A 25,845-nucleotide genomic window follows, 5' to 3' on the forward strand; every position below is an offset into this window, starting at 1 on the left:
TTAGAGAAAGGTTAGGCTCATCATCAATTTAACCTTTTCACCGCCACGGACGTTAAGAGACGTAAAATTGAAAATCGCTCACGACGCCATCGACGTGATAGCACGTCAAAAATATCACTTTTTTATAGTTCAAAATAAACATACAACAATACGTTTCAAGTGTTTTCTTTCTCCTGTTATTATTACCTAAACATATTTATTACATTATTACACAAAGACATATAATAATTAGACAGTTGTACCTGAAAAAAAAACAAAGTAAATCATCATGCAAAATGTATAAATTTAGCCCGCAAATCCACGCCACAGACGTGAAGACGCGTCAACTAGTGATGTGCAAGGAAAAGGACTACAATCTAAACACTTTATGCAATATTTCGAAAACAAATTGAAATACTTCACTCCTTTCTGAAAAAAAAATTTTTTGTCTGATATGTTTTAAATTAGATTCAATACAAACCTAAATATGTAATAAAACTACCATATCTAGTGATAAACTCATGACTAAATAAGTGCAAATCGATCATTTTGTGGCAACTCTCGCGCATCTCTATTAGCGGAATCCCTTACAGTGCTTCGTACGCCACTGACGGAATCAGACGGCGCGCTCTGACGTCACCCGCGCTGCTGGACACTCGTAGTGTTGTTGCAATACGTTATTAATAATAGGTACATAAATTCTTGTGTATAATAAATTTTTCGTACACCATCTGCGCCACAAAAATGTCTTCAAGTCAAATGACGACAGAAGAGCTGTTGAGAGTGTTAGAAGGTGTAGAAGATGATGTTACATATTCTGAAGCAGAATCTTTAAGGAGTGACGATTTAGAGGTAAGTTATTGTTTGAATACATTAAACAAACAATAAAGGTATTATTAATGTTGTAGGACTAACAAAAAAACACAGTTATCATGCCAATACGTACTATCTATGTTTATTGCACCTTTTAGGTATAGTTACTACTTTTGTCGTTATTCAATATTAGAAATATGTTATCACTACATAGTATATTTGTATGCTTAAATCTTTAAAACTACGCAACAGATATTGATGCGTTTTTTTAATAGATAGAATGATTAAAAAGGAATGTTTTATGTATAATATTACATTCAAGAAATAGTGGAGAAATATTGTTATTAAATACCCGTGCTAAGCAGGAGCGGGTCACACTGGTACATCTCTAATATAAGGCGGCAAAATTTGAAATCGCAGCGCTGACCACGCCAGTGGCGTTTCTTAACGTCAAAAGGTGTCGTCACAACTGGGATTAGTGCTGTGACTTTTTGAATAAAATATTTGAATTAAGTACTTTTTTTATGCAAATTGTTCGTGTATATCATTGTTATTTTTGGGTAATGAGTACTGAGTAGTGTAAAGTTGACACATGGGAGAAATTCAATAAAATTTTGTGGTACTTTTATGCAATTTTTACTCATAATATAAGAACACGTAAAATTAATCGAAGTTTTATCGATATACACTTTTCCCGTGACTATTATTTTGTAGGTATAAACGAAGGAATTTATTGCTTGGCGTGGGGAACACCGATTTTCAATATTACTCTGGCGGTGAAAAGGTTAAAAGCACGTATTATTGAAGTGATGAAGTAAGTAAATTACTATTTATAAACATTTATTATCACGTTTCATCATCTAAGATTATATTTACAATTAAATGAAACAATTACTACTAAAACATAATTACGTAGGGTACTTAGTTATATAATTACTTCATATTAAAGTGATGACATCGTAAGATCTTTAACTGCTGAAAAAAATGTCTACGGGTGCATTTTCACGAAAGTGTACCTCGGCTGAGCGGAGTATATTGGAAACATTGTCTATTTATTTGTATCATGAAAATTCAAAAAAAATTGGTAAAATTGCAAAAAAGAAAAACGTTAGGGATTGAGCAGTTAGCACTTAGCACTGGTGACTAGAAATAGACAATGTGACCATACTATGTATTTTGTAATATGGCAACACGGAATAATCTACGGGAAAGCGATTTAAAAGAAAATAGTCTTGCTGCGAGCTGTAGCGCAATTCTCTACAATCGGTACTGTCGAGAGATTGAGATTTAAAATGTGCTGCCAAAACAGTTCTTACAGAGCCCGCTAGAGGCGCTAACAGATTTTAGACAATTTTTTTTCGATAGCTAGCCGGTTGTCTGTATTCGATAGTAGTAGAGAATCGAGATACTGATCGCTGTTACTATATTAAGTTGATTATGTACCTACGTATTACGTAATTATAAGTTTGGAGAACACTATTTGTATCTGAAAAAGTAAAATCACCATTTACATGATCACTTATAGTTAAAATGATTACCTAATTTTATTATCTACTTAACGTAACAATTTTAGAAACTAAATTATCCTAAACATTTTCATAGAAAACTTTTAAAGATTACCGCCAAAACAAAATGGCCGATAGGCAAAGACATTTCATGCCATAGGAACATAAATCAAACATGATTGGTTTCAACTACTTCGTCGTTCTTCTTTTTTCTCTTCTTCCCTTCTAAGTCTGCGTAGATGTCTTCTAGGTTTCGCATTTTCGTTTCTGGTACCCAGAAGATTAGGTAGAATACGTTTGCGAGGCAGATGAAACTGAATACCCAGAAAGTGGAGTGGTAGCCTATGATTGCGTTGAGGGGGGAGAAGACCTTGAGTAGCGCGAAGTCGGTGCCTAGGGATATGGCCATGATGAGAGTCGCTACTGTGCCGCGGAGCTGAGAAATAAAAATTAAGATTTTATTATTTAATACTAGCTGCTCGCCCCGGTTTACCCCTGGTGCAAACAGTAATTTTACGCGAAAACCTTTGCAACTTTTACACATAAACCTTCCCTATTGAATCACCCTATCTATAATAAAAACTACATCAAAATCCGTTGCGTAGTTTTAAAGATCTGACATGTTCAAAAAAGTATCTTGGAATAGATTGAATATAAGTTACTAAGGTTAGTAAAACAACATAGCCGGAATTAAAGTTTTGGCTGTGAAAAGCCCGTGTAGCAATTTAGTATGAAACGTACCTGGAAGTTAAACATCTCGGTCATAATAACATAAGGCAGCGGCTGCAGACCGGACGCGTCGGCAAATATGCACACACACAGCGCCACGATGGGCACCCATCCAGGCATGAACACCTCGATGCTCTGCAGGTAGAACCACACGCCCAGGAGACACATGCTGAAGCCTGCTACTGCACTTGTTATGATCAGGAGGGGCTGGGAAATATACATATTGGTTAAAAACTGAATTTTTAGATACGGATGGAAATAAAATTAATTTATAAGTCTATTTGTCACTTTGCTGTAATGTAATAATGTTTTAGGAGTTATTTCGTTTTGTGTGTTTTTGTTTCACAATAGTAATTGATACATTAGGTAGGTATGTATTTTTTCTCTAGTCTGGTTGAGTGTCCCACTGCTGGGCAAAGATTTCCTGCTTTTCTTTTTAAATCACCCTATCGGCGGCACGATCTGACCATTCCTTTATTACAATTTATTTAATTGGTTACTTATTTTTTATTGTAGTGGCCCCTTAATGATATCAACTTACGATCAACAACTTCCTATAAAGCATTTTTTTTTATTATTAATAGGGAATATAATAGGACAATATAAGTAAGGCCGCATCATAGAAGTCGCTTTAATAAAACAATCGATTATCATAATATTAAAGTAGACCCAGGATTTGCGTTGTTTTTTGAAAACCTAATGAGCGAGGACAGTTGCGGGTAGATATGGAAATTAGTCTGAATATCCGATATTGTTTTCATTTAGGTACACATTTTCTGATAAACAAAAACCCTCTTCCTTCGAGCAAGAGTATAAATATTTCAAAAGAATTTATATCAACGAAAACGTGAAATTCCTACTGTATATTAACTTCAAAGTAGCCTTACAAACTCTGTGTATTGTTTCTAGCCCAAAAGCAATAATTAAAATGATATTTTCATACAAAAAAGTAGGCACAATCGTTTCTACTGTGTACTACGAATACTTATATCTAATTTAAGGTCTGACAAAGCAAGGTTTTAATAATCCGTTTCTCAAACTCAAGTTGATATCAGACTATTAATTCGGACCTAAACGTAGGTTCTGAAAAATACAGAGTAGTGCTACAAAAACGCCTAGTTATTAATGAAATTACAATTCAACTCGTACCAGTTGGATATAATACGTTTGAACGGATCATCTTTGATAATAACACGTTATTACTACGGCGTTTTCCATCGAGTTTCCATTCAGTTTCCATGGAGTTTACGATTGTCATGGTGATGTTCATTCATGGGTTGTATTCGGAGTAATTGAAGAGTGACGATGGCAGCGGGTATTATCGAGAAATATGGGTATTTTGGCCTTTGATGCACGTAAGAGCTAATCTACGGAAACCGGTATTGGAATGTTTTTTTATTAAACCGATTGTTAAGGAACCAAATCTTAAGCTTCTTCAGTCTAAAAGCTTCTTCAGCCCTTATGTGCCGAAAGAACTGTAGGATAGCTAGAATACTTCTTTGCGATCACCCTTCTATAGATTGGCCGCGCCAAGCGATTCTTAACCAGCTTGCACTCACTGGTCGGTAAACGTAATGGGTGACACCTTAGTGGTATTTGAACTGGGCGTCTCGGTGCTTCGGAGGGCACCTAATAGGTCGGTTCCAGTTGTTGTCTACTCACATAACAGTCGTTAAGCTATGTCAAAGGCCTTTCAGGCGACTTGAACAACTTCGACACTAAGGTGACCACTAACCATACAACAAACAAACAAACAATGCAAAAATAAAACGTTCCTATTGGCTAATGGATCCCAATTGCCATTAATACAAGCAATCGATCTCAAATTCTTATTACCTGTCTTTTCAAAAGTATCTATACCAATAAATTCTTCAAACAATGGCCTTCAGAGGAACACAACTCATTAAATCTTTGAGGTTTATTATACCCATTTCCTTTGCAATTAAAGTTTATGAAAACAAAAGGAAATATTCAGATAGAAAGCTTTTTGATGTGCTAAAATGAATTTTCCTTTTGAAATGATCTATTATGCGTTTCTGAACGAATATTGTAATGCATATTTATGGCGCGGTAATTATTTTAAGTGTTTGTTTTGATGGTGTTATATTAAAATTAAGAGTTGAAGACATTATTTGTTATTTGCTTTTAATATTAATGTTAATATTTTGGCAGGATTCCTATATACTTAGGTACTTATAATATATGGTACGGCTATAAAGACAAACTGAATAAGCGAATTTCTAGAAGGCAATCTCTTACTTAAAACTACATGTACGCCTTTGGAAAGGTAAAATTACCTATAAATATAAAACTCTTCCGTAACTGAGTGACTAATGGACAATGCACAGCTGAAACTACTGAGCGTAGAAAGTTGAAATTTAGTATGAAGTTTCTTTATGAAGTGTAGGGGAGAACTAAGAAAGAATTCTTGGAAATTTCTCCCCGAGGGGGGCTAAAAGGGTCAAAAACATTTTTGTAAAAGATCAACAATTAAAAAGTGTTATGAAATCGGGATAACTAAACTAAAATAGGCCGAGCGTCCGCTAGTATTAAATAAACAAAAGTGTTATTTACCTGTCTTTAGTTGTTCTACAAAGTTATGTAATAAAGGAAAATTCTAATAAAAAGTGTATTAGCTAAGTAGGTGTTATTGGCATCGTATCGATGATCTATATTAATTACGGGATTTCCAAGTAGCTGTGTTATATAATAATATAAATAATCACGCGTACCAATGGTGTAATATACAATAATCATTGTATAATTATATAACAATGAATTATTTACGTCGTGGATCTTTCTTGGAAAATTGCCTACGATGTTTTCCTCGAGAGATTTTTATACTTACTAGCTTGACCTCGCGGCTCCGTCCGCGTGAAAAGATTTGCCGCGGTCAAAAGTACACAATGTTTTAATCGAGATTTTAAGCTAATAGTATACCAAATTTCATTATAATCCGCCCTGTAGATTTACGTGAAAGGCTAATTTTGATGATTTTTTTAATTTTTTTTAGAAAGGCCCAGTTTTGAGAATCGAACCCTTATACGAAGACCTTATGATCAGAAGTCGGACCGTGCCAGAGGGGCAGTTTGTATTATCTGAACAATTTAATATATTCTCACCTTTCTACCAGTCCGATCTACAAGCTGGCAAGCCAAAAACGACCCTATAATCTGGACAGCAGCGAGCAATATGGATTGTTTGTTCGGCGACAAAGAGATGCCGCTGTTGCCTCCCTTGCCAGCTTCCGCGAAGATATGACTGGCGTAGACCAGCACTGCTATACAGCCGCAGAACTCGCGAGTCAAGTTCACGATCAAAGCCACCCAGAAGGCTTTTACTGCGGTCTTGTCGGCAACTGGAATGAGAAACAAATGTTAGTTAGATGTTGAATGTGTGGGTAGTTCTTTCGTTCTTAGTTTCTAAAAAGCGTCATAGATGTAGGGTCTTAATTTTATCTCTTTCCGGGAAGAGACACGAGCCCAGCATTAGTAAAGTAATGGGTTATTAAATAAGTACATTTAAGAACTCTAATAAATCTGACCAAGGAATTGAATTCGAGACTTAGTTTTCAGCAGGTAGGTAACTACAGAAATCAAAAAACATCATAACTTTGCCCCGAAAAAAGACCCCGAGGTCTCGTTATCGACATCGAAGTCGAATATTATACTGCCATTTCGTCAAGGAAGGCTGTGGTAACTGAAGTTTTTACACAGCAGAAGTATTATAACTAATTTCTTTAAGACTGATACACGTGTAATTGTTTCTCAGTAACCAATCATAATGTGGGTGGATCCTAATTCTACAAACTATCACGAAACATTACACACTAGCATAATTTCAGGGAATCCCAGCAAAAACCAATAATAACCAATAAAAAACCCACACAGTAGTTGAGGATAAAATCAAATATTATTTTTCAGAATTGCATTGAGGCGTCCTCTGGCGGGCTGTCGTTGAAAGCAATATATAAGAATAACAATTGTAACGGTAAGAAATAATATTGAATTGAAAAGATATTATGTTAATATCATTGCTGAACCTTTGTTTTTAATAGATTTTTTTTTCTGTAGTCTAATTCTCTAGGGCCGATATATGTTACTATCAAATATCGAAAGTATGACATTAAAATGAACTGCAAAAATATTTCCTACGCCGCCCGCTAGAGGCGCTGCTTCGACTTTCATACAAAATGCATCGTTAGCTAGCTAGTTTTCGACTGCTGATAGTGGTAGAGAATCGCGCTTCATCATACAAAATCTACAGCAGCTGATAGGAAATGAAACCGATCAAATCACGTCTAGGAAACAAACATACAAATAAATGAACCAGGTCATACAAACAAAACATTATCATTACAAAACAATTAGATCTACCAGGAACGAATGAACACGAAGAGCTTGACACGAGTTGACCGCCGAGCGTCTTCAATTGACTCCCTTAACTTTTGACACATGCAAACTGTCGCAGCAAATTAGATGAATGGCAGAATTGAGAATGATGGTCACCGGTCATGTATCAAGGACTATTGTCACGTCACCAATTGATTTGTTTTAGTTTGTTTGTTTTGGTCAACCGTTGAGAGCTTGTGAGAAATTTCGCGAAGTGAAACGATGACACTAACTTAAAACACTATATGAAGTTATGAAAGGCTTACAAAGTGTTTTGTTTCTTTCACTCCTTAGCGAAATGAAAGAGGGAAACCATATTTTAGTAGTTGTTTAACTAAAATAGGTTTATAGTGTGTTTATGAATACGAGGGTAAGATGATGATGGTTTCAATAAAACCACGCAGCTGTACAAGAGATTGTTGATGTTGCGTTTAAACGGGTGAGTGGGATTGGCCGATTTTTGCAGTGCGGCGAAAAACAACTGTCTAAATTGCAATTCGGGTAGGTCGCAAGTCGCAAACGCCCAAATACGTGTATCTCTTTATGTCATCACTGTTTCGTCGTTATTTAGCCAAATATTACTACATATCTACTTGTTTCATGTTGTAAAAGTGCTGGTTTATTTAGAATACATTGACTATTGGAACCCATATTGTTCAAAAACGCCAATTTATATGCAGCTGAAAAATTTCAACTAAATAACAGGAATAAAGGAGGTACGAGACGACAATTTTGTATCGTTCGTGAAGACCAATTCATTAATTATTTCGTATTTATTTGGCAACAAACTATCTAGAATTTGTTTCTAGTTATTATTATAAAGGTTTACTTCAAGTTTACAGATTATGATATAGACTTAAGATTTCAAAGCTTAGGGGCTTATTCTAAGTTAGGTTAACAATAGTTTGAGGATTTATTAAGTAAGTACTTCGACTAAGTTCACTGAACTAACTTGTAGAGAGCTATTAATAGAGGCTTATTGTATTTTTAGGAAACCCCGTACCTGTTCATTCAGACTTTTAATAAAAAGGACAAGGGTCTAACTATTAAATTTTTGTTAACAGTTTTCTTCAAACAACTCCAAATACGTTAATTTTAACGTGACCATTTATAATAGGTATATGTTTGTTTTAGAAATATATATATTTTAATACAAAAAAAAACAAACATATTATTCTGTCTTGCGTTTGTTTTGCGAAATATTGAAAGACGAACATACGAACGAATAATAGGCAAAGGGCAAATCAGAATGGAGAATTTAGATAATAATATACGAATTTCGTAATATATTATACCGACATCCTGAAAAAATACGTAATAGACAATAATACATAGGCAGTCAAGAGAAGCGAAACCAAAGCATAAAAATTTCCGACCTACATCAAAAATAGTGTTAAACGTCTTACAATATACCTACCTACATATAATAACTATGTATTCTAACACAGGCATGTATAAGGCTGCTTCGTGCATAATTTATAAGCTCCGTGAACTACTTCAAAGCATATCCGTTCTGATTTCTGATTTTCTCTTTGTAGGGTCACGTCATTTCCGCTACCCTTTCTATGACTGAAGGATAGGGATGTTATTTAATATTTATGTTTATTTGTTTGTTTGATTTTATTAGGAACACAATAGATAAAAATTTTGACTATTTTTAAAGAAAGTCTTAAGTTTTTTTCATCATTTTGCATATCAGTTTTTGTATAAATTTCGAATTTTTATATACGTAGTGAACAGAGGGTAATACCTATATCAAAACCAATACATTTCATATTACCTACTTTTTATTTCAATTATAGCCCTTTATGTGTACTACTGGACAATTATCTCTCCTACTTCCATCCCAATCTCCCTTTCTTGTACCATATTAGCAACGAAGTTTTTTTTTCTAATAGACAACTCCCGCACTAAAAATTGCTCTTGTGTCGCGGGGACTTTTACAAACATACAAACAACGGACACAAAGTACCTACAACCAGACTCGAAACAATTATTCGTTTCACTTGTGCACAAATAATTGTTTCGTGTGACAATCGATACTCCCGACGCATAGGTAACGGCGTGGCGACCTAAAACACTGCGCCACGGAGGCAGTCAAACAAACAAAGTATTCCATATAAATTCATAGATATAGACTTTCATTCGTGTCAATTGCGAGCATTTCTTGTCCAGCAACTTGTAATAAATACTTACACAACAATTTAGGAGAGAACTTCGGCTCGCAAGTGGTCTGTTCAATGATGAGACGGTCTACTTCTTCAGAGATAGACTTGTCATCGACGGGAACAGACCGAAGCCAGGCCAGTACTTTCGCGGTTTCCTGAAAGAAAGAACGTTGCATTTAATTGTAAAGCACCAGCATCACCAAGGCAGTACTATATTGGACTTAGCTCCAAATTCATTCTTGCTCATGGCCAGTTGGGCTCAACGATCGGTAAACGAGTTGTGGGTTAAGAACTCTTGGTCTGGTAGTGGTCAATTTAGATTACAGTTGTGTAGCCTTGTCGAAGCCTTTTTGGCGGCTTGAACAACTTTGACACCACGAAGTCCTTTAACCATACGTTTAATGATTACGATGGCATTAGGCGTGTAGGTTGACTTTGTATTTCCTACAAGGACTGTTTTACTCTTTAAGTTTGACGATTGTAAGAACATAAGGTTTGGACACTCAGAGCGAAACTAACGTGGGTTTTTCTATGTAGTACGCAACCGACAAATTCTGTGCACCAGAAAGGGAAGCCTAAAGGTTTTTCAGTATGTTGTAATTCAGCGTTATATCAATTGATATTTTTTAATAAAGAGTCAATATACGTAAATTAGATTTATAGAGCTTATTAGAAATACCAGGAAAACTTGTACAAAACGCTTCAAATTTATTGGAACGTAAAATATTTGATCAAATTTATCTAGAACTCTTGATAATTCGGAACACTCTCCAGGCGAATTCAATTCGCACGTGGCCCAATTTTCAGTTAATAAATTGCGGCGCAGAATTTTATGTTATTAATTAGTATTTATTAAATACAATCTAACATATTTATTAACTTGGACGTTATTTATTCAATTTATTTTATGCCGTATGGTTACTAGTCAAATTAGGGTCAAAGTTATTCAAACCGCCTTAAATCTTTGCGATTGGTGATTCGGGACAAATATTTATGTGATGAGCACGAATATCTGTTCTGAGCTTGGTTGTTAATTTATCTATATAAGTATGTATTTAGAAGTATATAAGTATGATTATCAGTTATTTGGTTACCATAGTACAAGTTCTGCTTAGTTTGGAATCAATTAACCGTGTGTGTTGTCCAATAATATTATTATGTATTTTATTTATATTTAAGTATATGGCACAAGTTCAATTTTAAATATTTGGATCACGGAGTGGTCTTTCTAATAAAAAACCAGCATAATAAGCGTTATTACTTACCTCATTCCTTCCACACTTGATCAAGTACGAAGGTGTTTCAGGCAATCGCAGTAAGATACAGAAATGTATCAGAGGGATCGCGAGTAGGATCCATAGCACCGTGTTGAATGGGAGAAGATCACCGAGTATGAACACGAAGAGATTGCCAGCTGTCTGGAGGACAAATAGAACAAGAAAATAATCAAAATCAAAATCGCACATCTTTTACAATAAATCTTACATAGTGACCTACTTATAAGTGAAAGATATGCCTGTGCTAGGAGATCATGCTCTTCAATGGCAAATTATAACAGGGTATTCAAAAAAGAAATAATACAAGCGACGGAAGTCCAGAAGGGCGATTTTCTACTGATATCCCCTGACGACAACCGTGTATCTATGAATTTTGTATGAAATAACTATTGTTGCTAGTGCCAATTGCTCCCTATGCGGTGGTACCGATTGTAGAAAATCACTCACTGGACGTGGTCTCGATCTACAAAGAAATACCTATTTATTTGAGTTATCCGCGATTTGTTTTTTTTTTATAATATCACAGTTTCTCTTTATTTTATTGGATAAGCAGCCTAAGACTACAGAAGAATGTCAAGAAAATAATAATTACTATTAATAACTATTAAACTACAATAAACGTTTTATATGTATGTCTCGTCAATAAATAGTGTCATAATTGACGGGTCTTAATGAAAAGACTACGAGATAGAGCAATGAACAGGACTGCCACTCACAATACAAGAGACTCGGGGTCAATGTACTCGAATAGGGAAAAGACAGAATAAGAGAATATTGTGATGACAAATATGACAGAAATTGTCTTCTAAAATCATGGGCGTTTGTTTCGTCAAATATATTGTTTGAAATGTCTATCAATTTTAAGTAAAGTTTTAATCTCATACTGAACAGAAATTCTAACTTAGATTGTAGCTACAGAAATACTTTTCAGCGCCACTTAATGTTGAGTATTGTTTCAAGATTCAGTCAAGTCAATGAATAGCAAAAAAAGTGGCAGTTTGTGTGAAGATGTCTTAAACTATTTAGGGTTTTTGTATTTCTATGTGCTTACATAAGAAGTACCGTTAATATACGAGATTATAAGAAACCTATTAGAAACCTATAAATGTAAAAAATGCTGAGCTGTGGTATCCGTAAGCTCATTGTCATCTATACTAATACTAATATTATAAAGCTGAAGAGTTTGTTTGTTTGTTTGAACGCGCTAAACTCAGGAACTACTGATCCGATTTGAAAAATTCTTTCAGTGTTAGATAGCCTATATATTGAGGAAGGCTTTAGGCTATATATCATCACGCTACGGCCTACAGGAGCGGAGTAGCAACGAGAAATGTTACAAAAACGGGGAAAATTATGACGCATTCTCTCTTATGTGACGCAAGCGAAGTTGCGCGGGTCAGCTAGTTAATAAATATTCAGCTGCATACGAGTTTAAGGAAAATCCTTTGTTTGGACCAAAAAAGTACCTGAACTTATCTATTTACAGTTCCGCATAATTCCTTAAATCACTTAACTAACTAACTGTAACTAATGTAAATGCTCTTAATGCATATTTTTATTTTCTAAGAATGCTTTTACGTATGAGGAAAATCTAAGTCTTTTGTATAATCGGGGAACACCTGAACATTTTAATTTATTCTCGAAAACAAAATTAACTATAACTACTGCTATAGTTAATTTTGTTTTGTAGTCACGATTTTTTGTGGTTTTCTATTGTAATAGATGGCTTAGTTGATGAGGTAATAGTTGTATTATGTCATTGTTTTATGTACCTAGAGGGATCTTGAACTTGAAATAGTGAGAGCTTGATATTGATTTTTTATATGTACATACATAGAATTACGCCTTATTTCCCACTAGCTGACCCGCGCAACTTCGCTTGCGTCACATAAGAGAGAATGGGTCATAGTTTTCCCCGTTTTTGTAACATTTTTTACGGTTACTCTGCTCCTATTGGTTGTAGCGTGAAGATATATAGCCTATAGCCTTCCTCGATAAATGGGCTAACTGACACTGAAAGAATTTTTCAAATCGGACCAGTAGTTCCTGAGATTAGCGCGATCAAACAAACAAACTCCTCAGCTTTATAATATTGGTATAGATAGGGGTACGCAGATACTAGGGCACGCTACTTGCTACGATCCCTGCGATCTTCTCTTGCTTCATTCACATCCATACATCTTGTCTTACAAGACCGCCGGATACGGTTATGGCAGAATTCAATACAATAAGAGAATCAAAACTGCTAGACCTTTGTAATAAAGCAATGTACAAAAGCTCTCATAAGCCATACGTCGATAGTATTTTCTTTAGGATTCCGTTTAACGGGTAAAAACAGGACCCTATTATAGAGAATTTCCTGACTGTTTGTCACCAGGCTGTTTCATGAAACGTAATAGATAGACAGCTGAAACTTTCAGAGACAATATTATTTGTATTTGTGTTTGTAACACAATAAGATAATTATTTAAAGGGACTTCTATACAATAAACGTGATTTCTTTGCAGTTATCTATACTAATATTATAAAGCTGAAGAATTTGTTTGTTTGATTGTTTGTTTGTTTGTTTGTTTGAACGCGCTAATCTCAGGAACTACTGGTCCGATTTGAAAAATTCTTTCACTGTTAGATAGCCCATTTATTGAGGAAGGCTATAGGTTCTTATCATCACGCTACGACAATTAGGAGAGGAGTAGTAACGAAAAATGTTAAAAAACGGGGAAAATTATGACCCATTTTCTCTTACGTGACGCAAGCGAAGTTGCGCGGGTCAGCTAGTTATAAATAATGGTAAATTAACCGTTCATACGCGAGTCCAACTCGCACTAGGCCGGTTTTTAGTAACCAATTACGCGATATGTGATGAGCATTTAAAAATGTCGTTTTTTAATTTAAATTCTATTTTTAGCTGCCCATATTCTAATAAGATGTCTAGACGCTAATATGTTCGTCCTCAACACACTACAAACTTATAATTATACTATTTATCATGTACATAGAAACTGTTTTCAAATAAGGCTGTGTATATAACGTGTGCCGCTTCCGTGTTATGTTTATATTTAATTTGACAGCTGTCAGTGTCAATATGTCGTATTATGGAAATGTCAACGGGAATTGTTATACCATAGTAGTAAAATAATGTCTTTAGTGCCGAAGAAAGATTGACTTCATAGGATGTTAATGTAAGTTTATTTTGGTCAGCGCCTCTAGCGTCGGTATTAAGAACTAATGAATTTAATGAAGTGACGTCGATTATTCAAACCTAGATTTATTAAAGTATATAGTAAAAAGGAGAATTGATGGAATTGTTGACGTTTGGATACAGTGGTTAAGTTAGTCAACCATGCCGCGACTTTACCCGTGCGATTCGATTGCCACACAATTAATATTATACCAACGAGATATTTTACACACAGTTCGTATTATGTATGTCATGATTTTCAGCGCTCAAAGCTTAATTTTACAGTAATTATCAATATCAAATGACAGTACCGAGTTACCGGAACCAGAACAATTATTGTATCAACTACATTGTAAATCTTTTGGCGATTGAAAAGGGTTACCGTGAGTTTCTTGCTCTAGCTCTTCTCATAAGGCTCGACCCCCTTTCCGAGCTAGTGAAAGATTCAGTAATTGTAAAGACTATCATAAGTGTCAATATTTGGCCAAAATAATAAAAATGACGTGATTTTTATTAGACAACTTACTTGTGAGAATATAACGAAGGTCCCCGTCATGCCTCGGATGCTGTCCTCACTGATCTCCTTCACGTAGAGAGGGCACACGACGAAGCCGCCTCCTGAGCCGAAGCCGATGAGTGCACGTGCACCGATCAGAGCGATCGGGTGACTGCATATCAGCTTTACCGCCCAGCCGAGCTGTGGGAAAATAGGTTTTAATTTAAGACAATAAGAAAAATATAGCGAAAAATAAAGCGGCATGTTGTATATAACAACGTGAATTAATAGTCGTTTTGGATCATCAAATTGTTGATTATAAAATAGCATTCATAAAAAAATATTACATTTATTATATTATATTGATAAATTGAGGAAATACTGCTATATTGCACTGCTGAGTAAGGATTGTTCCGGTTATTAGGTAGACCTTGAGTCTACCATGTTGGTAAAGTACAAATTGAGGATAGGTATGTGAAAAAAACTATTAGCTTGCTCCAGTTATTTGAGTTATTTATATTTTTGTGTACAGTCCTCGCGGAATAAGACAACTCTTAGTGGAAGATGTTTTCTTCAAAAATGAATGTATAATGCATTAGTGGTTTAAAATTTGCCTGTAGGTGGCTTTAAAATCCGAATGCAGAAACACCATTAAATTTTGGGTGATATTCAATAGAAATAGGTATCTATATTCTGCTATATCTTTCACGATAAACGTCTAAGTAACACAGCATGATACGGAATGCTTAAAGTTGAGAAACTTTTTTTCACTCAGCCGTAATTTAGCAATTAAATAGTCAAAGAACTTACCGAAATAGGCACAGAAGCGAATAACAAAGCATTTTTCCGTCCAAACTTATCCGCTGCGACACCAAACACGAACACAGCGATAGGTGCAAATATGAACATGATGGAGGCCATCCAGGAGACGTCTTCTTCAGTGAGCCGCTTGTCTGAGGGAGGGTTCTCGCTCATGAGCGGAGCCTTGTTCGGCGAGATCCAACCCATGGCTGTCCCGTATGCTAGGATTGGCATGCATACTGTGGACAAAGAAAAAAAATATAAAACTTCGGGTAAAACAACTGTGATGTGTTTTTTGTAAGTCATTACTCTCCCACTGCTGGGCAAGCGTCTCCTTCCGAATAAGAGAGGGGTTAGGTCTTGAATTCACCACGTTGTCTTATTGCTACTTCGAAAACATTGGTGTGTTGCCTCGAGTTCGAACCGGCGACCACTTGAGGGGTGCCAACTTATAGTTACCACTCAGCTATCACTGCTAATGTGATGTTACAAAGAAAAATAAAATAAGTTTATTTGAGGAATAATTTTGAAATTTGTGACATATTAATTTGTAATATTATAGAAAGAAAGGTGCATAAGACTGATTTCGAGGTCCTGAATTTGATTTCTATGCCCAGCACATTGATCATTTTTACAATTTCTTAATTGCCACAATCCATCGCCTGCTATTTTGAATTCTTCGCAAAAAAGTATTGGTATGTTGTTACAAATGTTTTAATCAAGCAATCCTATTAATTGTTCATCCGTTCCCTTAGTTCCCACGTAGAGCTTAAGTTATGCAATTAAATTAATTATAAGCTGATAAATACAGAAACATGACTAGAATAGCATTGTTGCTCGGATCACATATTTGTAAAGGGGTAGAACACACAATATGTATAAACGGCAGCGTGTTGACTAACCACTTCTTTATTTCGTTGACATCGTATTTTAGTATTACCAATAATTAAAAATATTTTATGCACTCAATATTAGAATATTGAGTCTCACTAAATATTAGAATATTGCATGTTTAAAATATTTACCAGATATATTATATTAATTCCAATCTTTTTAATTGAAAATTGAATCAACATCTTTGTAGGATGATAAAATCCAATGGGACGAAAGTTAATCTATACTATCTATACTAATATTATAAAGCTGAAGAGTTTGTTTGTTTGTTTGTTTGTTTGAACGCGCTAATCTCCGGAACTACGGGTCCGATTTGAAAAATTCTTTCAGTGTTAGATAGTCCATTTATCGAGGAAGGTTATAGGCTATATATCATCACGCTACTACCAAAAGGAGCAGAGTACCAGTGAAAAATGTTACAAAAACGGGGAAAATTTTTAACGCTTATGTAACGCAAGCGAAGTTGCGCGTGTCAGCTAGTTGATAATATATTTATTTCGTGATCTTCTTTATACTTAATTTTAGAAGTCGTATATAAATAATCGGAGCAACTAAGATGAAAATTAATTATAAATCTTAATGGCCTAGCTAAACATACGTTATACTTTGTCACGAATTGTATCAAATCGACTGAAAGTCATATCTTAAATGTTCTTTTGATATTCAGAAACTGCAGCCTTTCTCATTCAAAACTAGGTTATTTATCAAACTCTCAAAAACATATAACAAATGGAATTTCGAACTAGCAAAAAAAGAAAATAACCGCGAATTCTAAAGTACCTCATGTGTACCCAACAACCCTTAGCAGCTAAGCTGCTCAAAGTAACACAATAGATATATTTAGCGTCCTTCTTGTTCGGTTCATTGAACATAAACAACATGCTTAGTTATACACTGAATCACTTAATTAGTCCACTGCCACCTGCCTTGATGTGTTTGAAACATTAAGACTGGTTATAAAGAATTCGTTTTTTCTGGTTTCAAGTTTTTAAAGAACCTTAGCTTGCATGGTTTTTATAGATAAGTAATAGTAGATTAGTAGTTAAGGTGGTCGCCAACCGCTACCACTGTGGTGGGAGGTCGTAGGTTCGATTCCCTTACGGGACGATTATTTGTGCGCTCCACAAGTAGTTGTTTTGGGTCTGGTTGTACTTTGTGTCTCTTGTTTGTATGCTTGTGAGCGCCCCGCGGCACAAAAAAACTTCTTAGTGCAGGGGGTTGTCTTTTAAAAAATATATAAATAGACTACCATTAATTATTTTGTGTATTTCCTAAATAAAGTAGTTGTATAAAACTGGCCACCGTCAGCTGCTTAAGCCTGATATTCTAAATAATGAATTTAGTTTACCTTTGGTTGCCGCAAACTTTAGACACACGGCTCTTTACTTAGTTGTCGAACTATTATAGTATTCGACGTTGCATGAAAATGTAAATTTCTGCTTCGGGTAGCCGTATCTTAGAAGATAGATTCTTTTCCTTCCAGAAACATTGCATTCGCATAATATAAGTGGCAACTTAATTTGGAAACGTGAGTAATTTTTTATCTTCAAAAGTTTTAAATTTTGGTATAGCTCAGTTCACAATGATGTTAAATTGTAGCGCTTTGTCGCAGTGATTATGCGAAAATAGATTTGAATATGCCAATTGGCGGATATGTCGTATTAAACGTGTTTATTCTAAGTATACATGATTATTGGACAAATGGCGAATGTGGTCAAATTGATATAAAAAGACGACATTACAGTGGCCAGTGTTTAACATACTTTACTAACTAACTAAGCCTTTTTTGGAAACAAATGTATTTATTTAAAGAAAAGTTACCCAATATTGTCCCACTGTTGGACAAGGGTAACCTCCTGATATGAGCTACGATGTTTTCCTTTACCGTTAAAACAAGGTGATAATTATTTCTAACACTCTTACTAACTTTGTAAAGTCATACGTGTGGTGTTACCTCGGCTCAGGACTTGGCTATTATTACTCAATTATTATTTATACTATTCATAGATGGTTTAATATACATAAATTCCGGAAAATGCACCTTAACGTTTTAAATACAGAGACTATTATCAGGTAATTAAAAAAAACTAATCTTTCATCAAGAAGTGCACATTTTCGAGGTTAGAGTTTTGAGGTCAACGAACTCATCTTTTTATAGAAGAAAATTCTATAAAAAGAGAATATAGATTACGCAACCATGATCGTGCAAATCATAGCAGAATAACGGTTACAAATTAAGAAATTTAAAATAATAACTAAATATTTATTTATAGTTTCAAAAACCCGTACCTATCTACAAAAGTAGAATCAATAATTATTCACCTAGTAGAATGGTTTAAAGATTGTTTCTATACTATGAAAATTTGCTACAATGTTTTACCCGTGACTTCATCCGCAAGGAAAGCCTTTCGGAGGTAATTATATATTACTAGCTTTTACTCGCGACTTCGTCCGCCACCTTCCCATGGAAATGAATCTTTTTTCCGGGGTAAAAAGTAGCCGGGTATCAAAATATCAAATATAGCACAGCATAGCAAATTTCACGCAAATTGGTTCAGTAGTTTAGGCGTGATTGAGTAACAGACAAACAGAGTTACTTTCGCATTTATAATATTAGTATGGATTATGTAAATCAATTTTATTTAACTACATGTATGCGAAATCCTTATCCAGATTCTTATTAGATCCTTGTTTCTAAAGTCAAAAGCCGGCTATATATCCATTTTGCGTTACTTATAATATTTATAATAGTATACATAACTGTCATTTTTTATATTCTAGTGTGAGAGTCTACACCCAGGCATTTTATCGCTCGCATAGACAAAAAACGCATTATAGTCCTTTGCATTGTCGGCTAAAAATAGCCCACAAACGTCTAAGATAGCAGTTTATCAAAGTTGCAGTTCAATTTCCCACAAGACAATTGTACTAAGTGTCAATAATTACTTGTCGCACGACAGTCGTTTCAGTGTAATGTATAATTACTCTATTTATCATTATAGGACGTAAGTGGTAAATCAAGAGGTTGACCGGATGATAGATTTAATGAATGGAAAAGTAGGCCTTTGACGTGGCTAAACGACTGTTATCTTAGTAGACAACAACCGGGACCGACTTTTAACGTGCCCTCCGAAGCACGGAGACGCCCAGTTCAAATACCACTATGCGGTCACCCATCTATGGAATGACCGCGCCAATGGTTGCTTAACCCACAGATCGTTTACCGACCGATGAGCGCAACTGGCTATGGGCGCCTCCTTTTTAAATCTATACAATAATAAAAACTACCTCTACACGTCTAATTGTCGGTACGAGATAAATTATACTGAATGGATTTTCATGGAGCGTTCATCAATTCCCAACAGATTAAGTATATCAATTGTTATTTATGGTCTGGTGTAAAATTTCTTTCAGAGCTGGGAAGCCGCGTGTTACTTAACTATTAGGAGTATTGGGTAGTGTATATGGGTAGTGGTAGAGTATTGGAGTAACATCCAGAATATACTTGCATACGATATTGTCTATTGGCTATGCAATAAAGAGTGAAGCGATTTCCTAGCACAATCGACTATCTAGCGGAAAAACTGTTCAGTGCGTCTTTTGCAAGAACTATTTTTAGATGTCAAAATGTATGCGTTAGTCGATAATACCGGTCGTATAAAATAGAGATAATAATTAAATAAACCTAAAATATGGGTGGTAGTGTTGGTCTATTTTGTATCATGTTTGGCATATCTTGGTTATTATGCGAAGACCTATTGCTATTTACGAGTGTAATCCACAACAACATTTCTATTCTTACGAAGCCGGTTTTTTGACTACGAAACATAATAATATTATACCATACACACTGACTTTGTAAATCACAATTTATTTATAGCTAAAAATAGCACTGATAAGAATGTCAGGTGCCGCCACGTGTTCATAAATGTTTTGGCAGCTATAATAATACGTCATTGATGTACGAAAATGTAAATGATGACATTTTTTCACTAAGAGAAGGGCAGTAAAAAAAATGTCTGCTTTCCCCACTGCTGGGAAAGTGATCCCGGAATTGGTAAAAGATTTAGTGACTACGGATGTCGAAGTGCAGGGTTCAAAAGGCTTTACTATAACCTTAAATTTTGGTAAAATAGAACCACAATCTTGGCAAATTGTGAAGTAAAACAACACGATATTAGCCAAAATAAAGATGGGTGACCGTTTACAAAAATCAATATTTCCTTTGTTGTCTTATTTTCCTTTTTAAAATTCTCAAATAAAAGTTAATAATTACTTTAAACACGCATTTTCTGCGTGTAAAGAAACACGTCTGTATTGCGTGATTTATTTCTTAATTATATTCATAAATCTTGTTATAAAACTGTAAATAATCATGGGATGTTCTGTCCCTTCCACACTAAGGTCATTTGTGATAAGATAAACAAAGAAGGCACTATGCAAATAAATATATACTGGTAATGTTTGTTAGTAAACCAGTCTAACCGCGTTTAATGTTATAAATATTGTAATTGTGATGGTACATAAATCATTGAAATAGCTAAATCATGTTATTGGTAATGATCATTATTATATAAAAAAACAATAGTCACTTAGGGACACGAAAAATACATGTTGGCCGATTCTCAGACCTACTCAAAATTTCATCAAAATCGGTCAAGCCGTTTCGGAGGAGTATGGCAACGAAAACAGTGACGCGAGTATTTTATATATTAGATAAAGCTAAGTCGCTTCCCGCGTCTGTCCCTATGTCTGTATGCTTAGACGTACGGATTTTAATGAGTTTTATATAATACAAAGATAGGGTGAAGAGGAAGGTTTATGTGTAAAAGTTGTAAAGGTTTTTTCGTAAAATAACTGTTTAAATAGGGCGAAGCTGGGACGGCCAGTCATTCATAAAAAAAATAGTATAGTAATAATTTTGCTGTTATTAAAATTATATTACAAGAGTACTTCTACATACATACATACATACAATCACGCTTTTTTTCCGTAGGAGTAGGCAGAGACCAAAGAACGCCACTTGGTACGATCCTTACAAACTTGCCTTGGTTAATTCATATCAATACATCTTGTCATATAAGAACAAGTTTTGGTAAATGAACTATTAAAGAACATAATCACGTGATTGGTATTTATTATTGTTACTCATTATAAAAATAATAAAAAAACAAGTCAAATAATTTGAGAAAACTAGTTAAAATACTATAAAACAAGTTAAACGTTAACATTTACTAATGCAAGTATAAGTTGTAGAAAGGAATGTGGTTTTGGTACATTTTAAAGAATTTTTTTATCAAATATATCTAATATGTATAAGAAACTTAATATATGAGTATTTAATAAAACATCCAAGAAATCACCTATTTATAGTACATAGAAAAAAATCATTATACATTTTGATAAATACAAAAATTCTATTTTAAATATTTAAAACATTAAAAGCCAGATCCAATTTATATATTTATTATTCTAGAACGAAATTTTCTTAATCAAATTCCAAAACTATATCTAAAAATAAAGTTTGATATAAATAGCGTTTCTTATTGCATCAATGGATAGAAAGTACTTTATTTCTTTGAATGAAAAAGGTAGATTTTGTACCCGAGGCAACGCAGCAATGGCTTTTCGAAGTTATATGTGTATTAGAAGTAATTATCACTTGTTTCAACCTTGAAAGAAAATAACGTGATGCATTCCATGCCTGAGGGTTCTTTAAAACAGTTCTTGAAGTTATGCATAGTCCCCGCACTTGGCCAGCGTGGTGGACTCAAGGTCTAACCTCTTCCTCATTCCGGGAGGAGACCCTTGCCCAGCAGTGGAACAGTAATGGGTTAAATATATTTTATTTATAAATGAAACATTTTTTCCAGCGAATTTTTACATTTTACATTCAAACGAATCATTTCACACAATAATATTAAATATGCAATTCATGTTTTTGCATCATACTTTTAACATATTTGGCTATCATAAGTATGATTCATATAATATTTGTTCCTACTAACATGTTTAGGTTTGTTGGTTGTTAAAAAGGCCCCCGTTCTTATAACTGGTATAATTAATATTGTATGTTTAACTCAGCTATACGTATATTAAATCAACGGTCAACATACCGAACTGCAAATCTATTTGACGTTTTAACAAGTCATGTAAAAATATGTACAGCTAGCTGACACGCGCAACTCCGCTTGCGTCACACAAGAGAATCATAATTTTCGCCGTTTTTGTAACATTTTTCACTGGTACTCTGCTCCTATTGGTCGTAGCATGATGATATATAGCCTTCCTCGATAAATGGGCTATCTAACACTGAAAGAACTTTTCAAATCGGACCAGTAGTTCTTGAGATTAGCGCGTTCAAACAAACAAACAAACTAACAAACAAACTCTTCAGCTTTATAATATTAGTATAGTATAGATTTACATTGTACACACAGACATATTTTCGCCTAAATCACTATACTGATTCTGATAAAATTACGCATGAAGAGCTAAATATTTTTATTTATAAATAATCTGCTACAAAGCGTCTTAAATAAAAGATTAAACTTTGTTATGAGTTAAAAAATATTTAATAATTCCTGTATAGCAACAGTCTGTATAGAGGTAGAACTTGAATAACTTGATTTTAAACGGATCTTATTCTTTTAACATATAAGTTAACTACAATCGTATAATGTATAATATCCAAACCAACATTATGAAAACTGTTTGTCTGTTACGTTGTCATGGCTAAACAGCTGATAAGAATTTAATGAAAATCAAGTTTATATTTTTTATTCTAGCTCCGGGATAAAAAGCCTATCTGTTATTCTGGGTCTTCAGCTCGCTACATACCAAATTTTAACGCAATCAATTCAGTAGTATTTGCGTGAAAGAATAACAAACAGAATACATACATACTCACAAATTTTCGCATTTATAATATTAGTAGGAAAACGCGGGTGTATTCTATATCTCTACCTATACCTTCGGGTAAAATAGATCTAATGTTATGTATTAACTTAGCTACCAAAGAAAATAGGCAAGGATTTTATAAAAACACTTCTATTTCTCTTTTACGCAATCTCCTAAAGAAAGGCGTAAAACGTGTTTTTTTACAACTAAAAGGTATTTTTAGAAAGTTAAATAAATACTAAGATCGAATGAACATTTACATAAATATGTCATTATTTGCGTTCTTTGGAAGCATTAAGACTTTAGTGAGTTATTTAATCCATATTCGATACAAAATATTATGTTTTATATTATTATTATTTCATTTATATTAACACTTAAATAAGTGGTTATAGCCAGTTGTGCTCACCGACCGGTAAACGATCTGTGGGTAAAGCAACCCTTGGCGCGGTTAATCTATAGATGGGTGACCGCATAGTGGTATTTGAAATTATTATATAGATTTAAATAATCGGCCCCGGTTGTTGTCTACTAAGGTAACAGTCGTTAAGCCATGTCAAAAGCCTTTCGAGCGGCTTGAATAACTTTGACACTTGGTTGACCACCAACCATACCACAGAATAGAATAGTGATCCGAAGTTTGACTTTTATTACATGGGACTAATATTGTGAATCGAAAAATGTATGTACATATGTATACTTATTATACCGCTCTGCCTAGATGTGACGGGTAATGTTGTAAAAAATACTTTAATCAATAAGTTTGGCATTTCCCCAGCAGTGGGGCATATAATTGGCTAATTAAAAGAAAGAAAAGAAACGGAGTTATAGTCTAACAACCTGCTAGAGAGCCTTAAAATGCACAATTTATCTAGATTTTAAGTAATGATTCGTGTATTTCCAAAATAAAGGCAGGTTTCAGCCAGGCGTATCACCTGCTTAAGTCTACGGATCACTTATGTTTTAAATTCTGAAATTTGTACGCCTTCGCCAGCCGCGAACCTTGCATACAAGACTCTCTACTAAGTTGTTGGACTATAGTAGATCATGTGTTTATAATAACAAGTAAACAATGTAAGTTCTAAGTGTAAGATAAACATAGTTTGAAAGATATTCTTCGTAATTATACTCAATTAAACGTAGTACAAAAAATCATAACAACAGTTAATCTATCTTAATAATTAATAACTGACTTTTGCTCGTGACTTTGTCTGCTTATTCGTTGAACTGTTATACTATGAGTTAATTCTGTTTATAAACTATTTCTGTGCTAAATTTTAGCATAATCCGTTGAGTAGTTTTTGCGTAAAAAAGTAACAAACATACAGTCTTCATAACTAGCTGACTCTCAGGCATGTAAAATAGATATAAAATAGATTTTAGTTATAATTATTTGCTCATATTTTATCATTTAAGTATTAAGCTCTCAATTTTTTTCTATTAAGGTTTCCGAAAATATTTTTTTATCTAATATAAACCAAATTGATCACTTCATTTTTATAAAGATAAAAATAGTTTGAATTACTTACCAACTATTGACATCAATATTTGATTATGCTTGCTTCCTATCTTCTCTTCTTTTGGAGAACTTATTTTATACACTTTGTTCACCATTTTGAATATAACAACACAAACTTATCCACAAAAAATCCTAATAACAAAACTTTGAAGAAAATGCAAAGATGTAGGTAATTTTTTAATTCCTCAATGGCTGTCGATAATTTTTTTAAATTCGAATTTACAACTAAATGTCAAACGTGTTAATTTTCTTTTTTATTTATTAAATGGCGGTCAATTCTTTTTTTTATTAGGAATGAAACTACGTTATGTCAAACGTCCGCGTTTTGGCGCGATGTCGCGCGCGACTGACTGCGTGTGAGCAATGATTGTGTTCTATCAACTATCATTGAATGCTTATATATGAGATGTTAGGGGTGAACTTCGTGATGTTCGTTATATATCCTGTTTTAATTTGATAGGGGACTTTTTACTTCGGTTGTATGAATGTATGTATCTATGTAATGAAAACTTTAAACAAGATTTTGAATTGTTGGATTAATTTAAAAATTTTGCTTGCCTAACGTACATACGTTCATGCATTAACGTTCGGTAGGATACCTATTAACTGTCACTGATATTCTAAATTCTGAATCTTGTATTGTCCCTTAATCCTAGCATCGAAGGCTCTACGTTACTAAGTAGGACTTTAGTAGGTAACCTTAAAAAAATTATGTCCTGTTTATTAAATTTTATATTAAAGTCCTGCACAGTTGGCCGGCTTTAACGAAACTAGTCGACATAAATATACAGGAGTTTCTGAGGCACATTTAGCGGTAGTTTATCTAATCAAACTGTCATGTTTATATGAGCTTAAACGCCATTGAATAGAAAAATACTGAAATACCGAATACCGGCTTGGAGGACAATATCATTATTAGTGCGACTGAAAATACTGTATTAGAATAATTTTATCTTCAAGTTTATTGAGTGTCTTTGCGCAATAGTTAATATAAAATTCTAAAGTTTTGCAATCGTTTTATGAATCGTTAAATATGCTAGTACCTATATTTTTATCACCTTTTGTGATTGTTTATTGTTGTCTCTGTAAAAACTTTTTTCCTGTAAATAAGTGTTTTCGAAGTGCCCAAGCCGCACTTAGTCAGCGTGGTAGACTTAAGGCTTAGCTTCTTCCTCATTCCGGTCGAGCCCTC

The 25,845-nt window shown here is 34.2% G+C and overlaps 1 protein-coding gene across 1 annotated transcript; it reads right to left on the reverse strand.

Moving 5' to 3' along the window:
- Positions 1-32: 32 nt before the first annotated feature.
- On the reverse strand, positions 33-25,004 carry LOC142982912 (facilitated trehalose transporter Tret1-like). Its single transcript, XM_076129644.1, has 8 exons — positions 24,664-25,004; positions 15,350-15,579; positions 14,570-14,740; positions 10,851-11,003; positions 9,614-9,740; positions 6,149-6,384; positions 3,039-3,233; positions 33-2,733 (listed from the first exon to the last, which is right to left on the reverse strand). Exons 1-8 carry the CDS (start codon positions 24,746-24,748, stop codon positions 2,467-2,469), a joined length of 1,464 nt encoding a protein of 487 aa, XP_075985759.1. The 5' UTR covers positions 24,749-25,004; the 3' UTR covers positions 33-2,466.
- Between the last annotated feature and the right edge of the window lie 841 nt (positions 25,005-25,845).

The sequence above is a fragment of the Anticarsia gemmatalis genome, chromosome 22 (genome assembly GCF_050436995.1).
Source record: "Anticarsia gemmatalis isolate Benzon Research Colony breed Stoneville strain chromosome 22, ilAntGemm2 primary, whole genome shotgun sequence".
Taxonomy (NCBI): Eukaryota; Metazoa; Arthropoda; class Insecta; order Lepidoptera; family Erebidae; genus Anticarsia; species Anticarsia gemmatalis.